Raw genomic sequence first — 17,534 nt, forward strand, 5'->3', positions numbered from 1 at the left:
AACTCAGTATGTCATTTGATTGGTTCTTACTCTGTGGAATGTCCATAATGCAAGCCACAGCAGTGATTGTGGGGCATCCGCAATCCGCGTTAGAGCCTCAGGCGGCTTCTACATAGTACATAGTACATATGTACAGCAAATACAGATACAGAAAGATCGTTGACTTTCAGTGATAGGAAAGAGAGATTTTTGCTGAACAATGTGCTAGTACTTGGACCAAACTGTCTGACTAGAATGTAAGAGACAGAACTGGGCAGTTCATGCGTATGATACGGATACTTCTGCGGAGCCCTTCTCACACTCGTCACCTTCGGCTTCACTACCATTCTCTTCCTCAGATGATGCCATTTCCGCATCAGTAGCACCCATCCCCGACTCCTCTTCGTTTCCGACTTCCTCTGTATCATTCGATTTGGGGTTCTTGAGGATACCGCCCTTCCGTTGTGGAATAACCTTCAAAAAGGCCTCCCCCCAATCCCCAAGTTCCAACCATCGCAGCATAATCTCCACAACGTGATTTGTGGCCAAAACAGGTCTCGAAGCCATGCGCAGATATTCGCCAATGGGCAGTTTTGCAGTTTTGATGCCCTTTTCTATCGCTCTCTGGTAACAGACTCCTTTATGCCTGTTTTTGTCCACCAGTCCGCCAACTATATATGTGCTGTATGGTTTGAGCTCCGTCAACGTATTGGGACTGTCACTGCTCAAGTATATAACTTCTCCGTTCTCGGGTATAGCATCTTCCTTATTCGCAAGGGCGCCTTCCAGTTTTCCACCTCCTGGCCCTTTCATCCATTCCTTGGCTTGTTCAGCGGCATGCACGAAGTCTTCTTGCATAAAGTGGACACCCCTCCAATTCTCATGCATTTTGCGAAGGACCGTATCAAACCGCACTTTCAATAATTTGTCGAAAGAAGATATCGCCAAATGAGTCCGATACGGCGCTTTTGAATTATCCGAGTAAGACCGTGTGATTTGTGAGCCGAGTGATATCCGCTCCCGGTCAGCCATCAATTCGTCCCATCCACAGTCAATCACCACTGCCACGGGGACAAGAACCGAATGCTTTCTGGGCGGAGCCTGGCCTCCATTCTCTTCTACCACCTGTTTCCATTCCTCTCTTTTGCGCATTTTGCGTTGGGTGTTCTTCTCTTTGCGCCGTTTCTTGCGTTCTTCTTTTTGTTCATCCCACTTTTGCTGTCTGAGCAGTCGTTTTTGCTGTTTCTTTGACAGAGGGGCTGTCTGTGTCGTGGTGTTTTCTTCTGTTGTCCCTTCTTGCTCGTCTTCCATTTCGTTCGATTGCTCTTCGATTAGCTTTGCTGTTCGTGTCGGTCTAGTAGCTTCGACGGGATTTTTTTGGTCGTCGACAATAGGCTCATCACCAGCTTTTAGTGCACCAGCCATCATAGGTTCGCCATTGTCTGTTGAATTTGACTCTATTGTTTCATTATGTTGCCTCTTCTGTAGCTTCCTGGGCCGTTCTCCCTCCTCCATCGTGTTATGGTCGGATGAATTGTGAACCTCTTCAATCTCAAAATAAATTTGTCTCAAAGAATCAGGGTTAAAATATTGCCCCACTTCTATATCGGCCTGCACCAATCGTACTGCGACAATTCCGGATTGACAACTGTAGTCACGTGATGTTCCAACATCATCCCTTCAACCTTCCCGACGACCACCGATCTAGCCTCGATTCCTTCAAGCATTGAGCCATATTTAAAAGGTTCATACTCAGTACATTGAAACCAGCAAAATGCCGCAGGATATGCCCCCCATTGGGGGCTATCGCCCTGTCCAGTACAAGGTTTGTTGTTTTTCGTTCGCTCTTAACAATGCAACAAACTTCGAATCTGCGAATGCTAATGCCCGGATGCGAATCGAATAGCGCAACATACCTGCTCGCGGTTTCAAGCCTTTTACCTACCTCGTCGGCATGCATTTGATTATGGGATACGGATTTTATAAGTACTACTACGGAGTTCGCGAATTGAAGTAGGTGCCCATATTTTCCGATGCGGTCCTTACCTACTACCGGAATCCCCGCCATCCTTGTGATGTCCCGACTTCAAGATTCGATGGAGACTAACACGGTTGGAATTGTGCAGTGAACTCGCTCGTGAAAAGATGTGGTCTCGTATTCATCTCATTCCCCTCCTTCAAGCCGAAGAGGACCGCGATCAAGTCCGGCGACACTTTGCCGATCAGGCTCGTGAGAAGGAGCTTCTTGGCACTGAGACTAGTCCATACCACTCTGACAGGTACGTATTCTCTATGCAACCAATTCAAATTTGAAATATGGAGAAAGAGGATAGTGCGTATCCGGGTACTAACAAAATGTCCGATAGATTCGTCCGCCCAAGCTACACATATACCCCCAGCAACGTTACTCAATAGTGAAATTGAAAAACTTCAAATACAAAGACATCAAGTTACAGAAAATGCACTGCAGGGGACTATTGAGCTATATCCTTCCGCAGTATACACAACATGTTCCATTTGTCACAACCACTTGCGCTTTTCCGCTGCTCAAGTCGTGCTGTGCTTATGAGGGAGAAAGATGTTTCGACCTCTGCGGGATTCATTTGAGGACGGCGGGGTCAACAACGGGAGGGGTGTGGATGATTGATGTACATAACATTAGAAGGTTGTTTTGATAAATCAGAATTGAGGATTTCTGCCTTTCAATTTCCCTTTCATTACTACCTATACTAGCTAAATATCAAACATGAACCATGAATCCACGAGTATATACAGCTCTTCTATCGGACAGCTGCCATCAAGAACTTCCAGCAATAGGCGAAGTATCTCAGAGATCTAAAGGGTAGTTTCCTGAATAAAAGTATATAGGTATAACTCTACTTGGATCAAACCTGAAAAGTTCATAATTCTTACACCCCCAGTCCCGGGATTGTTTAGATTACAGAATCTTAAGGTTGCGTTCCATAAGATCCGTTTGTGATAGACCTGGAGCATTCTCAAATGCCTGTCCAGTTGCACCACTTCGTAAAGCGAATCCAGTTTCACTTTGATCACGATACAATATTCTGGATACATTGCTTGTCTCTGGGATCAGAGTCCATGGCCTATTCTGTACCATTTTGTGACAGTTAGAGAGCATGGTGTTTTGAGGTATTTTGAAAATTGAGGTTGCACTTAGGGCATTCGAAGCACCAGCTCGCTGATGGAAATGTCCCTTTTGGTATTTTATGTGACCATGAAACGTATCGTAATCCAACTCCAGCACCGTAACCACAGTGACTGGGCAGATCTCCGCAGCCAAGTTCTCATAATGCATGTCGCCGTTGGTGCACCTCAGAGGACCACGTACTTCAAAAAGCTGGTGTGGACATATATGACTGAGTGCGCGAAGTAGATGACGGTTTGTATTATACACGTCATAGCTACCAACGTAGACGTAATTCTGGACACGTACGTGTAGATGCTCTTTCTCTCGCTCATCATTAAAGGAACGTATGCGTGCTTCAATCGACGCCATAGCCAAAAATTCCTGACCGTGAAAGCAACCATGCATAGGTACCACTTCGAGAAGCGACAGTTTGTCGAGGTCAATACCATAACCAGGTCCAAGTCAGTGCCTGCACATAATTAACTGAAGATGCACGTAAATGAAACAATACAATGACGGCCATTGCACTAATATACTTAGGCACTAGGACGACAAGTATTTGGGCGTCGGAAAAAATCCACCGGCATATCGTGAGTTGTGAAAAGATAGCCCCTTATTAGCCCGGTCAGACTTATACTGGGCGTCCCTATCCATAAGCTCCTTATACTTCCATGGAACAGCGCTTGGGGGAATCGGACGGAGCACTGAAAAGTAATAGCAACAGCAATACCGAGGGACATTAAGTTGGACAAGAAATTTTCTCGAGCCTCACTCTGCCTGGCGTTGACAGCATGGACTGATTTCATACCCAGGATGCCCAAGAGGCGATGACGGGTCAATGTCAGACAGGCTTTTGCTACCGGCAACGAATCGAGGTACCCTATGATCATCAGAATCATCTCGTCGGGAAGCTGACAGGGACAACTTAATTGCAGAATTAGAGGCTTATGACTCTCTTCATCTTGAAATTCAGGTGTTTCTCCGCATGGAGGCTTTCCGTGCTTTCTGACGAACGGAACAACGCCTCCATGTGCGGATACATAGCTTCGATCTCGGAACAACAATAGTCGGTTCCAGATTGAGCTTCCGGCTTCAAGGGGTCTCTAGAAGTGCCGGAAACAGAAGAGTTAGGAGGAATAGATTCTTGAAAATATTCTCATGGCTTATTCCAGGATCTATACATAAATCCATGATTTATCGTCCCATCCCCGTAAAAGGCGCGACACTAAAGATCCCAGTCATAGCACTCATCTCATCAGCAATGTGCGCAAGCGATTTCAATAGCGTCACACATATGAATACCCCAGCAACTTCCATGGCACCATACAGTATGCCTGTGGAGGGCGCATGTTAGGGCATGGAATCTAAGCAAGGAGCTTGTTGTAAGCAAATGAAGCAAATAATTTGCTTATAAAGTGTAGTCCTGCAGTAGAAGCAGGTGTGTCACCTGACCATACCTGCAGACCCACCTGTGCTTTACCTGATCGGTGCTAGTCCGCTTTCTGGGATTGTTCATACAATTCATCCATCGGGCAGCTCAAATTTTGATGCGCTTGTCATCTGTATAGTTAGCTGCTGGAACAGAGGTCCGAAGATTCCTCGCTTAGAGGCTGCATGTTGAGTGATCCGGCGTTTTGCTCCCAGGCACCTCTTTTCAGACTGAACCGGATTCAAATACAAAAAAGAAAAACACGAGAAACCCGTCACCTGGATGTTATTTTGATCATTGAATGAGCCGCCCATTGCTTGATTCCAAAAACTTCTCGATTCACCAAGGCCATCCAACAACAGAGCATCAGAAGAATGATTATCGCCTTGTCACCTTTGCTTTGGATATTGTAGGCACTGACGCGTTTTTCCGTTTTGACCACCCCAACGGAGACAGTCCTGACATTGATTCAATCTTGCCGCGACCCACCAGCTATTTAAAAGGCCAAGCCCAGTTCAGAGCAAAGGCTTCATCCACTGACCAAATCAGTGCATTCTCCCAAATAAAGCAGATTGATTGATTCCAATCCTGTAGATATTCAAGGAAAATAAACGAGCATTTGCGGAGCATCAGGGAACATCCGGCTGGAAGAGGAGGAAAGGAATCACCAAAATATCAACAAACGGGAAGGCACCGGGGGAATGATGATGCCAGCCGTCCAGTCCTGAAGAGAAAAGAAGGAAAGTACAAATCTAAACACAAACACGTTCTTGCTTCTTTTCTCACTGACAAGAGTCTGTATCGACAATCAATCATGGCTACACCTGGTCAGCCCGCCACTGACGGCATGGCCGACATCATCCATGCTCTGGAAGTCTCCCATAGTCCCATGTCTTCGAACGCATTACGTGCAGAAGCCCTCCAGTATCTTGAATCGAGAAAGCAAGATGAACGCGCGGCACATACTGGATATCTACTTGCCTCAGAGATCAATAATTCGCCGTTGATCAGGCATTTTGGCCTGTCACTCCTTGACCATGTCCTGCTTCATACTGGATTCGCCTTGTCAAGCACTCAGATCATGGAACTCAAGGAAATGGTCATAGAACTCTCGCGAAGAATACAGCCAACTGACCCGAGCTACTATCGCAACAAGGTTGCCCAGCTGTGGGCCGAGGTGGCGAAGAGGAGCTGGGGTATCGACTGGAACAGCATGGACCTCGATCTGTATAATCTGTGGAATGGCGGTCCTCTCCATAAAGAAATTGTTTTGTCAATTTTGGAAACCCTTTCAGAGGATATTTTCTATCGAGAGGATACTGCATCGTCCTTAAGGGGCACGGATCTCAATAGGGCATTGGTCGAGATCTTCACGCCGCTTGTTGTGTTTCAAGAAACATTTCCAGAAAGGGAACACCACCGACAGGAAATCCGGCATCTGAATGATGGCTGGCTCTCAAGGATATGTATATTCATGGACGAGTGCCTTGGAAGTGTGAATACCTCACGCGAAGCAAAGGACTGTACATTGAAAGCTCTTGCGGTACTGCGGTCTGCACTGGTCTGGTCTATTCCGAAGGCTATCCTGACATGTGATATTGTTACGGGAATATGTCGCACTCTCACATCACAAAATGAACACATTCTTCTGGTATGCATGTCCTTTTCTTCCCTTTTCTGTGACAACAAAAACCAACTTTTCTCTAGGCCGCTATAGAAGCCTTACATTCACTGTACAGCAGGTCAAATGTCGAAGTCGAGGAGTTTGCGCCTTTGGTAGAGCAGATCTACGATGTAGATCACTTGGTACTTTTGAGACGATTATATGAGTGGACTGCCGTTGATGCTAATGACATTGACGAGACGAGATATAACATATGCAAAAAAGTATCCGAGGTATGTAGAAGCTGAGCTCCTCTTCAGTACGATTCTGTTACTAAATCTTTTGCAGCTGATGTCGTATGCGGCGGCTTTCTTAGAAGATAAGGATCTTGATTTACAGAGCGCATCCACATCTGATATACCTTTCCTTTTCGAGTTCTTGATTGAGATTCTCCGCCACCAGAGTCTTACTGTCTCAATCCCGGTCTTGCATTCCTGGTCACGTCTGCTCACAGCAGAAAGAGTCGAACAAATGGAGTTCGTTACACGTTTGATTGCACCCTTACTAGAAATCTGCACTCAACGCCTAGTTCGCTGGGAAACCCTTCCCGAGGACTCTGACGATCCCACAATCCTTTTCCTGAACGACGACATCGATACGACACCGGAGCGCCACGCTTTTGTTGGTAATTACCGCCGCTATTGCTCTACTGTGATAGAGGTCATCGTCCAGAAACGACCCTATGAAGCTATTCCGCATATTCTTTCCGGGGTGGATCAAAATCTCAACAATCTTTACAATGGTGTTCAGCCCTTCAGCGGTATGTTTAATGGTGTTAAAGTCTCGGAAAGCTCAATTAACATTGTAATAGCCGCATCATTTCAGAAAGCTTCGTTCCCACTTATGCGTGCTGACACGCAATTTTCTGTGGTCGAAGCGACTCTCAAGGGGTATCAAAAGTGGATTATAGCACATGGACGCAGCCCTCAAGAAGATGTAAGATTGATGATCTCAGACTCCGGCTGTGTTTCACTGACGTCAAACTAGGAACAGCAGCGAACTCAACTTGAGCAAGCGATTGAGAATTGGGCTATGAGCTTGATGCAAAGGAATCTCGAGGTAGGTCTCCATGCCATTCAGATAATTATCCGTGATACTCATGACTTTCAGGACCCCGTACTCAAACAGAGAGTCATAAGACTTGTTGTTGATATATCTTCGAAGGCGCTTGATAAAACACCAAGCTTTGCGCTGAAGGTTTTGGAACATATTTTGATGACACATCTCGAAGACCAACCACAATACCCAGCTTACTCGGATGCAGTCAGAGAACTCCACAGCCTCGCAAGTCACGAGTTGCGTAGACTGTCAATGCGATATGCTGATTATTTCTTCGTGAGTACATACGCCTTTTTCTGAAAAATACTTCATGCTAACACTGTTCAAAGACGTTTTATGATGTCTTAGAGCCGAAAGTACGGGAGATTGCGGCTGCACACCAATTAGACGACAAACTGCAGACCGAGCTGATTTCCGTTTTATTGATCATCACGTAAGCTATTGTTTGCTGTAATACTTCTCTACTAATCGCTAATATTCGTCTTCCAGGCAACGTACGAAGAACGTTGATCCTCGTATTCGCGAAGAAAGACTCAATTCCTTCATGGAACCAGTTCGAAGTGCATGGCAGAACGAAGAGTTTAGGAGTATGTCGTCTTCTTTTAGTGGATTTTGTGAACTGCTCGGACTCCAAAAAGTGGGGCCATACATGCAAAGCAAGCAAGCCGCAAGCATCGAAGATTGGTCAGCTGTGCCACTGGATAGTGTTGGAAAGGAAATTCAAGGCGAGCTGGCGAGGCGCTTTCAGGTATGTACACTATAAGCTATTGGTTATATGTTTCCTAACATTCGATAACAGCAACTTCCTCTACGCGGAACCAAGACCTTGCTCGCTGTGTCAACAGAAAAGCTCAAACGAACTGATCCTGCGTACGAACTCGGATGTGCTCTTTGGCGGGATGTGATACCTACCATTCTCCCTACATTATTACAGCTGATTGGGTAAGTAATTCATCTTCCTCGACTCTATCAAAACTAATGCAGTACAAGTCATGCCCATGCCTTTCACAATCCTGCAAACTGGAGTGACCTTTCTCGAGATATGAGGACAGTAGTCGGCCGAATCCTCACAGATCGATTTTGGCAAGCTGGAATCTCGACAGGTAGCCGGGATGACTTTTACGCTAAAATCACTACGTCGAAAGCTACATTGGAAGGATTTGCTTCATCAGTTCGAGGCAAAGTTAGGGCTGTTCGAGAGTCCTGCTACTCTATGCTTTTCAGCATGAGTCGTCTACGGCAATATTTCTACGGGTTTGAGGAACTACCAGGACCTTTATCAGAGGCACTGTTCAAAGATTCGACACATTTATCGTCGCATCAATTTTCTATTCTGCTGAACATATCTCGTTGTCTCATTGATGATTGTCCGGTTCAATTTCGCGAGCACTTTTTGCCACCAATGATAAGTACCTTGTTCAAGCAAGTCGACAAGAAAGTTACAGAGGAATGGGACAATATAGAACAACGCAAGGCAGGTCTCGTTGAAGGAGACCTGACTGAAGAAATGAAGGATGAGAGTATCCTTCGGCAGCTCACCTACTCCGCGGTTATCATGGTGGCCAGTCTTCTGGATCCCCAGAGAGGTGGTAAGAAGTTGGAACTAATCAATACAATATAGGCTCTAGCTAACTATTTCGACAGATCCGGATACAACGACCAGTGATGACCCAAGCGCACCCCAACCACCAGTATCTCTGGAAAGCTCCATGAGACACTTTGTTCTCTCTAATCCAACAATATTAGAGCCGGTCTTTATGTTTTGTACTCATGCTCTACGCATGCGAGACACAAGATGCGGTAGCATCATTACTAGAGTCCTTCGTTCTATTCTTGTCGATTTCGCACCCCCAGTCAATACTCCTACAGCAATTACTATCCGAGAGTTTATATCTACCGAAGTCCTCCGGGCGTGCATCACATCTGTTCATGAACCATACTTTGTCGATATGCAACGAGATCTTGCAACACTCATCGCTTCAATATGGGTACTCTACGGCTCCAGCACATCCACACCGCGCTCAGTCATGTTAAGTCTTCCTGGCTTGAATGAGCAGCGGGTCGCTCAAACCGAGACAGCACTGATGCGCTCAACCTCTGGTCGACAACAACGTGCCCTTGTTTTGGACTTGCTTGAGGGCTTACGCGGCGTTAGTATCTCCGAGCAAGGAAAGATTCTTGGTACGCGTGAAGACCGTCGAAAGGCTCGTAGCGCAATGCAACAGCGGTACATGTCCACTGCTCCCGCGGATATGGAAGGGCAACAGAAAACAAAAGTAAACATTGATGATGGGCCGGATCTTGGTGGTATAGCAGACATGTTTGGTTAAAGATAGACGCACGTCGCTTATGGCGGGGACTTGGGAAGGCTGTTTGATACGAAGCGGTAGCGTTACTTATCTCATTACCTTGCGTATAATACATAAAAATAGACTTAGTGTAGGAATTATCAAGCTAAATCAACAATTGAAATAATAAACACAAGAAATTAGTAGAGGTTGCTTTCGTCATGGGCTGCTTTGGCAGGAGATTAATCAAATCGTGCCCTAACTCCGATTTATCCCCGCGGATTTAATTCGAGGGACTGAGGAAGATGTACGCAAAGTCCCAGTTATATAAACAGGCTTCACCACCTTCAATCTCACCCAAATAGCAAAATCAACTCATCTACCAATTCCCAACAAAAAAAAAAAAAGATTATTCCAAAATGACATCCCCTCTAGCCCCCTATGCCATCGACCACGAGGACCCCAACGGACCCGGTGACGCTCGTCCAACAGCCCTCAAAATAATCCGCGACCAAGGGCTCGATGGCACTCTATCCGGAAAAGTATTCTTCATCTCAGGAGGTACAAACGGCATTGGCGTCGAGACTGCACGTGCAATTCATGCCACGGGTGCTGATGTATATATCACGGGACAGAATCGTAAGAAGGGACTAGAAGTTGTTGAGCATATTACTGGGGATGGGAAACCGGGGAAAGTTATGTTTTTGGAGATGTTTCTTGATTCCTTGGAGAGCGTTAGAGATACGGCGAAGAGGTTTTTGGAGTTGAGTGGTGGGAAGGTTAATGTTTTGATTACGAATGCTGGTGAGTTTGATCCAAATGTAACATCTTCAGGAACGTAGGGCTGATATCTGTGAACAAAGGAATAAGAGGCTACCCCAAAGACAAAACCAAAGACGGCTTCGAGCAACACTTCGGCGTCAACCATCTAGGCCACTTCGCACTCTTCCACGCCCTCAAGGACGCTCTCCTATCCTCCTCAACTCCCTCCGTCAACTCCCGCGTCGTTGTCCTCTCAGCTGCAGGCCATCGTCAATCCAAAATCAGATTCGACGACTACAACTTCGACATCCGTCCCGAAGAATATCAACCTCTTCTGGGTTACGCCCAATCCAAACTCGCAAACATCTACATGGCCACAGAAATCGAGCGTCGATTCTCTGCACAGGGACTACATGCTACAGCCGTGAATCCAGGTTTAATCCCCGGAACGGGTCTGAACAAAAAGACTCCACCGGAGCAATTGGCGCAGATGTGGAAGATGACTCAACTCAGGAATTTGCTCAAATCTGTGGAACAAGGGGCTGCGACGACGATTTGGGCAGCTGTGGGCAAGGAGTGGGAAGGGAAAGGGGGGAAATTTTTGGAGAATGCGCAGGTTAGTCCGCCTGCGGATGAGAGTAAGGGTCCGTTGAGTATTGGGTATGCTGAGTATGCGTATGATGTGGATGCGGCGAAGAGGTTGTGGGAGGATAGTTTGAGGATGGTTGGGTCGGAGTAGTTCCAAGTCTACCTACGTACCATATTTTCTTTGACGCCACTTGGCTTTCCCTTTCCATTTAAGTGATCACCTTTTCGCCGCTTTTGCTCGCTGAGTAGAACTGAGCACACATCCAAAGTCTATCTTATCAGAGTCTACTAGAGCCGGTTCTGCGAATAGTTTTTGCGTTCCTAAAAATTGACATGGTGTTTTTGGGAATTACAGATGATGTGGGAAGTACAATCCTTAGGTGGAACGGCCAACATGTGTTGTCAGAAAGAGGGAGGGCCTTCAACAAAAATACTCATAGGAGGTGGCAGCTACAGTATCAAAGGCGCACGGGATAGATGTGGCAGTCTGCGTTAGTGATGGAATCATTTTTCATTCTACGTGGTTCACATTTCAACAATAATCATACATATCATATTACCTCTATGATTGCGACCCAGGCTGATGTAGCGACAGAAAAAGGAATGCATAGTTAAGCTGTGTGACTGAAAAAGGTGGAAAGAAGAAAGAATACTAAACATAACAGCTCAAACATTTCACCGAATCTCAATCTACTGGGACAGTAGAGTTCATCAGACGGTCATTCCTATGCCCTAACAGCGTCAATTGAGAATAATCATTATCGAAGATAGCGCGCCAGAGTCTAGGATCTGAATGTACTGCTATAATGTCAGCGATTTGGCAGCATCAAGGATGTAAAACTAAGTATAGAATGAGACTTCATACCACTAGTTGGCCAAGATATGGCACAGTCAATAACTATCCACTCCATAAGCATGCCAGCTTCAATCCATGAATAATACTGGCCACCCTCTTTGAATCAATTGCAATGCTCATTGATATTGTTATGTTCCCTGACTAGCTCAATACCCCATCGTTTCTGAGGAATCCAGAAGTCGACTCGGCCACTACCATTCCGAGACCATTCACTGGATATTGACACACCTTGACCTACTACAACACTGAAAGCCCTGTAAAACTCATCTTGATATTGTGCTTCCACGGGTCGAATTGTTGCTGCAGTCGACATTTTACCTTCCACAGAATGCCTGAGTCTCTTCGGAGAGAAGTGCTTGAGGACCTCTATACACAAGCTTTGAATCGTAGGAAATGCCTCGTCTGGAAAAAGTGATGGCGTTTTGCCAATCAGGTGCTCAACATACCTAAATATATCAGTATAGAACAATAAAAGCTGTGCCAAGTTAATTCTCGTTTTGGTTTCCACTGCCCATCATTACTCCCAACCTTGAAAGGTTGTATAAGAGGCAGTCTTACTTAACTTGAAAGTTGTATGAAGAGCTAGATTGTCATTAGTGGTATCTCTATCGTTACATCCGTATATATATATATATATCATCTAATCGCCATTCCCAACTAAACCGCCAGATATTCAGGATGATTCAAAAATGATCCCTTCACACTAGTCGAATCAGTCGCACACTTCCCACACGGACAGTTCTTCAACATACGAAGACTTTCGCGGAGGCTTGACTTATACACCTCGGTAGAGTGAATATTCTTCCCCCTCGGAGTCATTATGCTCGCAATAATGGTTCCAAGGTTCATATACGATAAGAAATGGCAGTACGTCTGACAGATGCGACGAGCCCAGATATCGCGACAACATATTAATGTCTGGAGAATGGTTTCTCGTGGGATCTCAAGGTTGGTCTGAGATGGTCCGTTAGAATTAATGTCCATGGCCACGGCATCGTTGCGGGTCATTATCAGGCATATTGTTAATGTCGCTGCGTAAAAGTCGTGTTTGTAATATTCGCCTAGCCATACTCGGCCGGGGGGACTGTTCAGATCCTCTGATAGCTGCCTCTGGATGACCAGTAGAGCTAGAGCGGATTCTAAAGTAGCCCAGTATGATACCGGATATTCAACATCAGCATTCGGTTGTAGGCCGTAGACCGAGTGAAGGGCCAGTAGAAGGCGGCGAAGGTAAACCTGCAGCATGAATAGTTGATCCTGCTTCCAGTCCTCGAGAGGTACCGGGGAGGACTGATGGTACAACTGAGTTGCTTCCAAGAGTAAATTCTTGATTTTGACGTTGTATATGAGAACATCCTCATACGGGAGATACGTGGTTGGCGAGTTTGCATGAGCCACCGTATCAAAAGCCAGTTGAAACGAATTTGCAACGATAATCAAGAAAGTGGAGTCCGTAAACTCCTCTAGAGGTCGTGGGATGGGGTAAGCTAGAAGAGATGGACTCAAATCTATATCGTTCAAGTTCAAAGGCGGCTGAGTATTCATATGTGACGACCGAAGTGCAAATGGAGTTCCAGTCAGAACCGATATGTTAGTACACATCATCGCAATCGTTGACCATAACTTTTTGCGTATTTCTCTGTCAAAGAGCGATGTGCTGTCACTAACGTCATTCTGAGGGTCCACATGTAGGCCGATGCCAATAGCCATTCTCATAACAATGGCTGAAAGAGGGCCGCAAGCATCAAGTTCGAGGCAGCTGGACGCAAGAATACGTCTAGCAAGGACCATCATACTTAGCGTCCGCAACGACGTAAGATTGGGCGCTATGAGGAATATCGTACTTTTTAGACATGTCTCGGCGCCGCGAAAGTACTGTTTCAAAGTTGCCTCTTCATCCGGCGTTATGTTGACACCCCGCGACATATGATGGCTCATACCGAGCATCACAAGGAACTGTGCTAACCATTCGTCCTCTACCGCTGCTGGATCCTCCCAAAAGTTGTCTAGTTCTTTATAGAAAGTTGGCGGGTGCAGCATTGGATGAGTCCTCTCTATCGTATTCATATAAACGTCGATCAAGAACATGATTGTCGGGCGGTCCGGTATGTAAGTTAGAACCTCTCTCTTACTCGGAAACTGCTCCTGATATCCACATCCAAAGGGATAATTAGAGGGAAATATGGAGGAAGTGAAGTTGTTTGTAATCTTATTAAAAACATCTTCCAGAACGTCGTAAAGTGGGTTGCCGCTCATAGATTTGTGCCCATATTGAATCTATTAAAGTGTAAGCACAGGAAACTACATTTAAAGATTGATAAGAAGATACTTGTCGTGAAACAGTGAGCCAGTGGGTTGACCCTCGGAATTTGGAGTTCCAACTATTATACGGATCATAAATCGACTTGACAGACTCTTCACTTTTGGACGATGATGTTGTCGCCGCCGGAGATGAGTCGAAAAGATCAGGCTCGGTCTTGGGTAACAAGAGCGCAGGCTTCGCTCTGTCAATTGGTGCTTGAGGCGATAGGCTTGATTTGCCAGTCTGATCCTCGTCCGACGAATTTATACTGTTCGCCTGCGCGGTTGGAAACGGCGCATATTGACAGCTCGCGGCCCTGTCGCTCCATACACAATGGCGACAAGGGTGGCCACGATCACATTTCACTTTAAGCCGGCGACAGGGAAGACAAGAAAGAGTTTGCCGCTGCCGACGGCGCACTGGCTTGGAAAACACTGCCTTGTCGTTTAACTTGAGCTTCTCGAATTTCTGGTGATCAAGCATGTTGCACAATCAAATACAGGATGGCATGTTCAGACTGAACAGGACAGAAATGATAATGTCGTCAATGACTCGATCGATTAGAAGTTAGAAACCGCTCTTTCCTAAAAGAGAATAGTCGCCTGAGGTATCTACAAGGCAGCAATCGGCCGTTCGGACTCGGGGCCGAGACCCTTCGGATCCGAAAATTAACTCCGTCTTTCGGCATTATCGCGATAACTTCATACTCAAGAGTCTGTCAATTCAACCATATTCAAAGTCAATTGCTTGCGTAACAGGCATAAATATCATATAAAATGCTAGCAAAATGCGCCATGGCCAAGCCCGAAAGTAAAAAGAAGAAAAAAATAAGATCATCTACATCACAGAGCAGTTCTGTTGACACTGTTCCAGGTAAGTATCATCCTCAGGACTGATGACGAGACTGCTAGCTTTGCGCTTGACACCTTGGATTTTGATGTCTTGATCTCCTTCGCCGTGCCACCATTTGAGAATCTGTATCGTATAGGAAGCCTCTTCACGTGTCTCGACCGTCCACTTTCCTCCGCTCACAGTAACGTCGATTTCCGAAGCAGGGAAGTGAAATTCAGGCAAATAGATCTCAGTGGGAGCTTCCTGGTTAGTGGGCTTCTCACCATATAGTGACAGCGTAAACTTGCAGTTCTTAAGATCGAAGCCATGAGATAGAAGGTCACCGCTGGTGTAGATAGCACTAGGACGGATATATGCCTCGCTTGCTCGAAACCCCGGCTTTCCTTCTGGTTCAGAAGATATGTTAGACGATTGGTGAGAGATAGATGGATATTCTATGGCATTCTTGATATTGAGATGGTTTATTTTACCATTGTCAATTGAGCTGCTGCTCTGAGAGAACGACGGCGAGTTTCGGTCCAGCGTCAATGTAGATCCATTCAAGGAAGTTGAACCGATGCCGGGAAGTTCAAGGTCGTCCTTAGAGTATATGGAAAGATCCTCTCCGTTCCATTGATCTCCCCATTCATGATCATTCTATTAGGAACATCTAGTGAGCAAAGGCAATACTCTGGATGACAGATACGCGCTTACCTGAGTCATATACGCCCATAATGTGTACCCATTCGATCCACTACCTTCCAAAGCAAAGTGGTTTGCATCCATTGCGCTTATCTGACTGCTGTAGTCACCCGTCTTATATGCGGTCTTGTCGTCCATATCATAAGGAATTCCTATTTCAGTAAAAAGCATAGGATGGTCTCCCAAACACTTGAAACTTTCGTCTCGAAGGTACTTGAGCTGATTGCGAAGACAGTTTCGAATAGCGGTCTCCCCGATTTTGACGGCAAACGCTGGTGTCCAGTACTTGCCGCGGAGAACGCCAATCACGTCGACGTTGTACATACGATTCCAATGCTTTGTGAGTAGAGTTAGACCGTCATAATAGTGAGCGGCATGTACCATGTTGGGATCGTCATCCTCCGTGCCTTTAAGCTTTGGAGGCACCTCCATGACGGGAGGCTGGTTCAAGAGGATACAATCAGGGTGCACACTTCGAATGGCGTCTCGATACGCTCTGTAGTGATCCATATAATATGTGTTGGTGAAAACGTCGTAATTCAGTGGTTCTCCTGTTTTAGGGTCCTTAGAGAAGTAGTCCCCCTGCAATAATTCGTCTGTGTTGGGATCCCAAACGCCGTGCTGTGCCCATATACATGTCCCAAGTTTCCAATTGGGGTCTCTCTTCCAACCGTATTTGTTATCATCAAAGTCAGCTGGTAACCATGCAGATTCGCCTTCGGGATCAACCAACTCTTTTCCTGTCTCGTAAGGGCCAAAACTACCAAAAGCCCATGTACTCATTTCACAGGCGCGGCCAGACCCGGCCAGAATGGCTTGAAATGCTGTCGGTGACGTTCCCAACTGGAGTTGCTGTTCAGGAGGAATTACGTTGATGTCCTGATATCCTACCAATCCCCGATTTGGCTCATTGATAGACTCCCATCCAATGACAACTTCATCCTCTAAGTCACCGGCCTCGTGGATCTTTTGAGCAAGATGTTTACAAGCTGCAATAAAGTGTTCTTGCAAGTAGTCCTGAATATTTCGTCCATCGATAATTGCCTTGGGCGCAAAGTCCCGACCTGCCCAAAATAATGTGAATACGGTCTGGCAGACGAGGCGCGTATAATTCGTACTCCAGATCATCTTTGGGAACTCTGAAGGGTTAGGCCACGTATTCTGGACCAAAGCTGCTTGAGTCTTGTTGAAGTTTTCGGGGTTGAGGCCGGCCGCATATAATGTCCATAATGGAGCGCCAGAGCCACCAGAGAACCGCGACCACTAGATACGGTCAGTCACATATGTATCATCAAAACAAGCCCACTAGTATACATACAACATCCTGATGAGGGTCCATAAACACGTAGAAATTGTACTGCTTAGCGATGCGCAGGACTTCGATGGTATAAGCGATCCATTCATCATCATATTTCCCTGGCCCCGAGTGCTCGATGGCCTCCCAAGTAAAAATATATCGAATTGTATTATAACCCCATTTCCGCAACCTGCCAAAATGTATCGGAGCGTCCTCTAAGCTAAATGGTCGACCGACAAACGAGACATTATCGGCGTCCAGAAAGCCGTCTGCGATATGCGATGGAACATCCGGATTCTTCGGGTACTTCGCGTCACCGGCGACGTTAATACCTCTTAAGGTGATTTCACGATTGTATGGATCTCGAAACTTATGGCCTTCGATGTGCAAGCGGAGAGGAGCCATTTTTGTGATTGCCCTGATTCTAGAACAAAGTGAATTGACCTGAAAGAATTGGAATGACCAGATCACTCTTAAAGTAAGTTGAAACTTTTAGTCTGGTTCATAAATAGGGGCCGCAACTTAGACAGTGTTTCCTGTACAAAGGAAACTGAGACTAAGACAGCCTATGGCGAACAGACACATAAATAAATGAAGTTAAAGATGCACCTGACACTGGCCCTTTACCTC

The 17,534-nt window shown here is 46.0% G+C and overlaps 7 protein-coding genes across 8 annotated transcripts; 3 read left to right on the forward strand and 4 right to left on the reverse strand.

Annotated features, from left to right (window-relative positions):
* Nucleotides 1-191: 191 nt before the first annotated feature.
* On the reverse strand, nt 192-1,706 carry TSTA_004340 (tRNA m(1)G methyltransferase domain containing protein; the record flags this gene model as incomplete). Its single annotated transcript, XM_002487995.1, has 2 exons — nt 192-1,627; nt 1,651-1,706. 2 exons carry the CDS (start codon nt 1,704-1,706, stop codon nt 259-261), a joined length of 1,425 nt encoding a protein of 474 aa, XP_002488040.1. The 3' UTR covers nt 192-258.
* TSTA_004350 (NADH-ubiquinone oxidoreductase subunit GRIM-19, putative) lies at nt 1,686-2,683 on the forward strand. The gene is made up of 4 exons (XM_002487994.1): nt 1,686-1,804; nt 1,886-1,992; nt 2,106-2,258; nt 2,346-2,683. Exons 1-4 carry the CDS (start codon nt 1,754-1,756, stop codon nt 2,392-2,394), a joined length of 360 nt encoding a protein of 119 aa, XP_002488039.1. The 5' UTR covers nt 1,686-1,753; the 3' UTR covers nt 2,395-2,683.
* Nucleotides 2,684-2,917: 234 nt separating this feature from the next.
* On the reverse strand, nt 2,918-3,496 carry TSTA_004360 (uncharacterized protein; the record flags this gene model as incomplete). The annotated part of the gene is given in 2 exon segments (XM_002487996.1): nt 2,918-3,421; nt 3,434-3,496. The coding sequence occupies 2 exon segments, from the start codon at nt 3,494-3,496 to the stop codon at nt 2,918-2,920; spliced, it is 567 nt and encodes a 188-aa protein (XP_002488041.1).
* Nucleotides 3,497-5,238: 1,742 nt separating this feature from the next.
* TSTA_004370 (nuclear import and export protein Msn5, putative) lies at nt 5,239-9,752 on the forward strand. The gene is made up of 11 exons (XM_002487997.1): nt 5,239-6,207; nt 6,264-6,452; nt 6,508-6,979; nt 7,031-7,155; nt 7,207-7,278; nt 7,330-7,554; nt 7,608-7,711; nt 7,768-8,026; nt 8,078-8,220; nt 8,269-8,867; nt 8,923-9,752. Exons 1-11 carry the CDS (start codon nt 5,371-5,373, stop codon nt 9,606-9,608), a joined length of 3,711 nt encoding a protein of 1,236 aa, XP_002488042.1. The 5' UTR covers nt 5,239-5,370; the 3' UTR covers nt 9,609-9,752.
* A 233-nt stretch (nt 9,753-9,985) lies between these two features.
* Nucleotides 9,986-11,067, forward strand: TSTA_004380 (short-chain dehydrogenase, putative; the record flags this gene model as incomplete). The annotated part of the gene is made up of 2 exons (XM_002487998.1): nt 9,986-10,370; nt 10,430-11,067. 2 exons carry the CDS (start codon nt 9,986-9,988, stop codon nt 11,065-11,067), a joined length of 1,023 nt encoding a protein of 340 aa, XP_002488043.1.
* A 1,277-nt stretch (nt 11,068-12,344) lies between these two features.
* TSTA_004390 (C6 transcription factor, putative) lies at nt 12,345-14,588 on the reverse strand. Its single transcript, XM_002487999.1, has 2 exons — nt 14,102-14,588; nt 12,345-14,049 (listed from the first exon to the last, which is right to left on the reverse strand). Exons 1-2 carry the CDS (start codon nt 14,555-14,557, stop codon nt 12,430-12,432), a joined length of 2,076 nt encoding a protein of 691 aa, XP_002488044.1. The 5' UTR covers nt 14,558-14,588; the 3' UTR covers nt 12,345-12,429.
* A 213-nt stretch (nt 14,589-14,801) lies between these two features.
* TSTA_004400 (glycosyl hydrolase, putative) lies at nt 14,802-17,534 on the reverse strand. Of its 2 annotated transcripts, XM_002488001.1 has the most exons (4): nt 16,926-17,534; nt 15,620-16,870; nt 15,397-15,562; nt 14,802-15,312 (listed from the first exon to the last, which is right to left on the reverse strand). In XM_002488001.1, exons 1-4 carry the CDS (start codon nt 17,307-17,309, stop codon nt 14,912-14,914), a joined length of 2,202 nt encoding a protein of 733 aa, XP_002488046.1. In that variant the 5' UTR covers nt 17,310-17,534; the 3' UTR covers nt 14,802-14,911. The 2 variants fall into 2 exon arrangements, with proteins under 2 accessions (XP_002488046.1, XP_002488045.1); XM_002488000.1 differs by having other exon boundaries at nt 14,802-15,562.

Source organism: Talaromyces stipitatus, genomic scaffold (genome assembly GCF_000003125.1).
Source record: "Talaromyces stipitatus ATCC 10500 scf_1105507295517 genomic scaffold, whole genome shotgun sequence".
In the NCBI taxonomy this organism is placed as follows: Eukaryota; Fungi; Ascomycota; class Eurotiomycetes; order Eurotiales; family Trichocomaceae; genus Talaromyces; species Talaromyces stipitatus.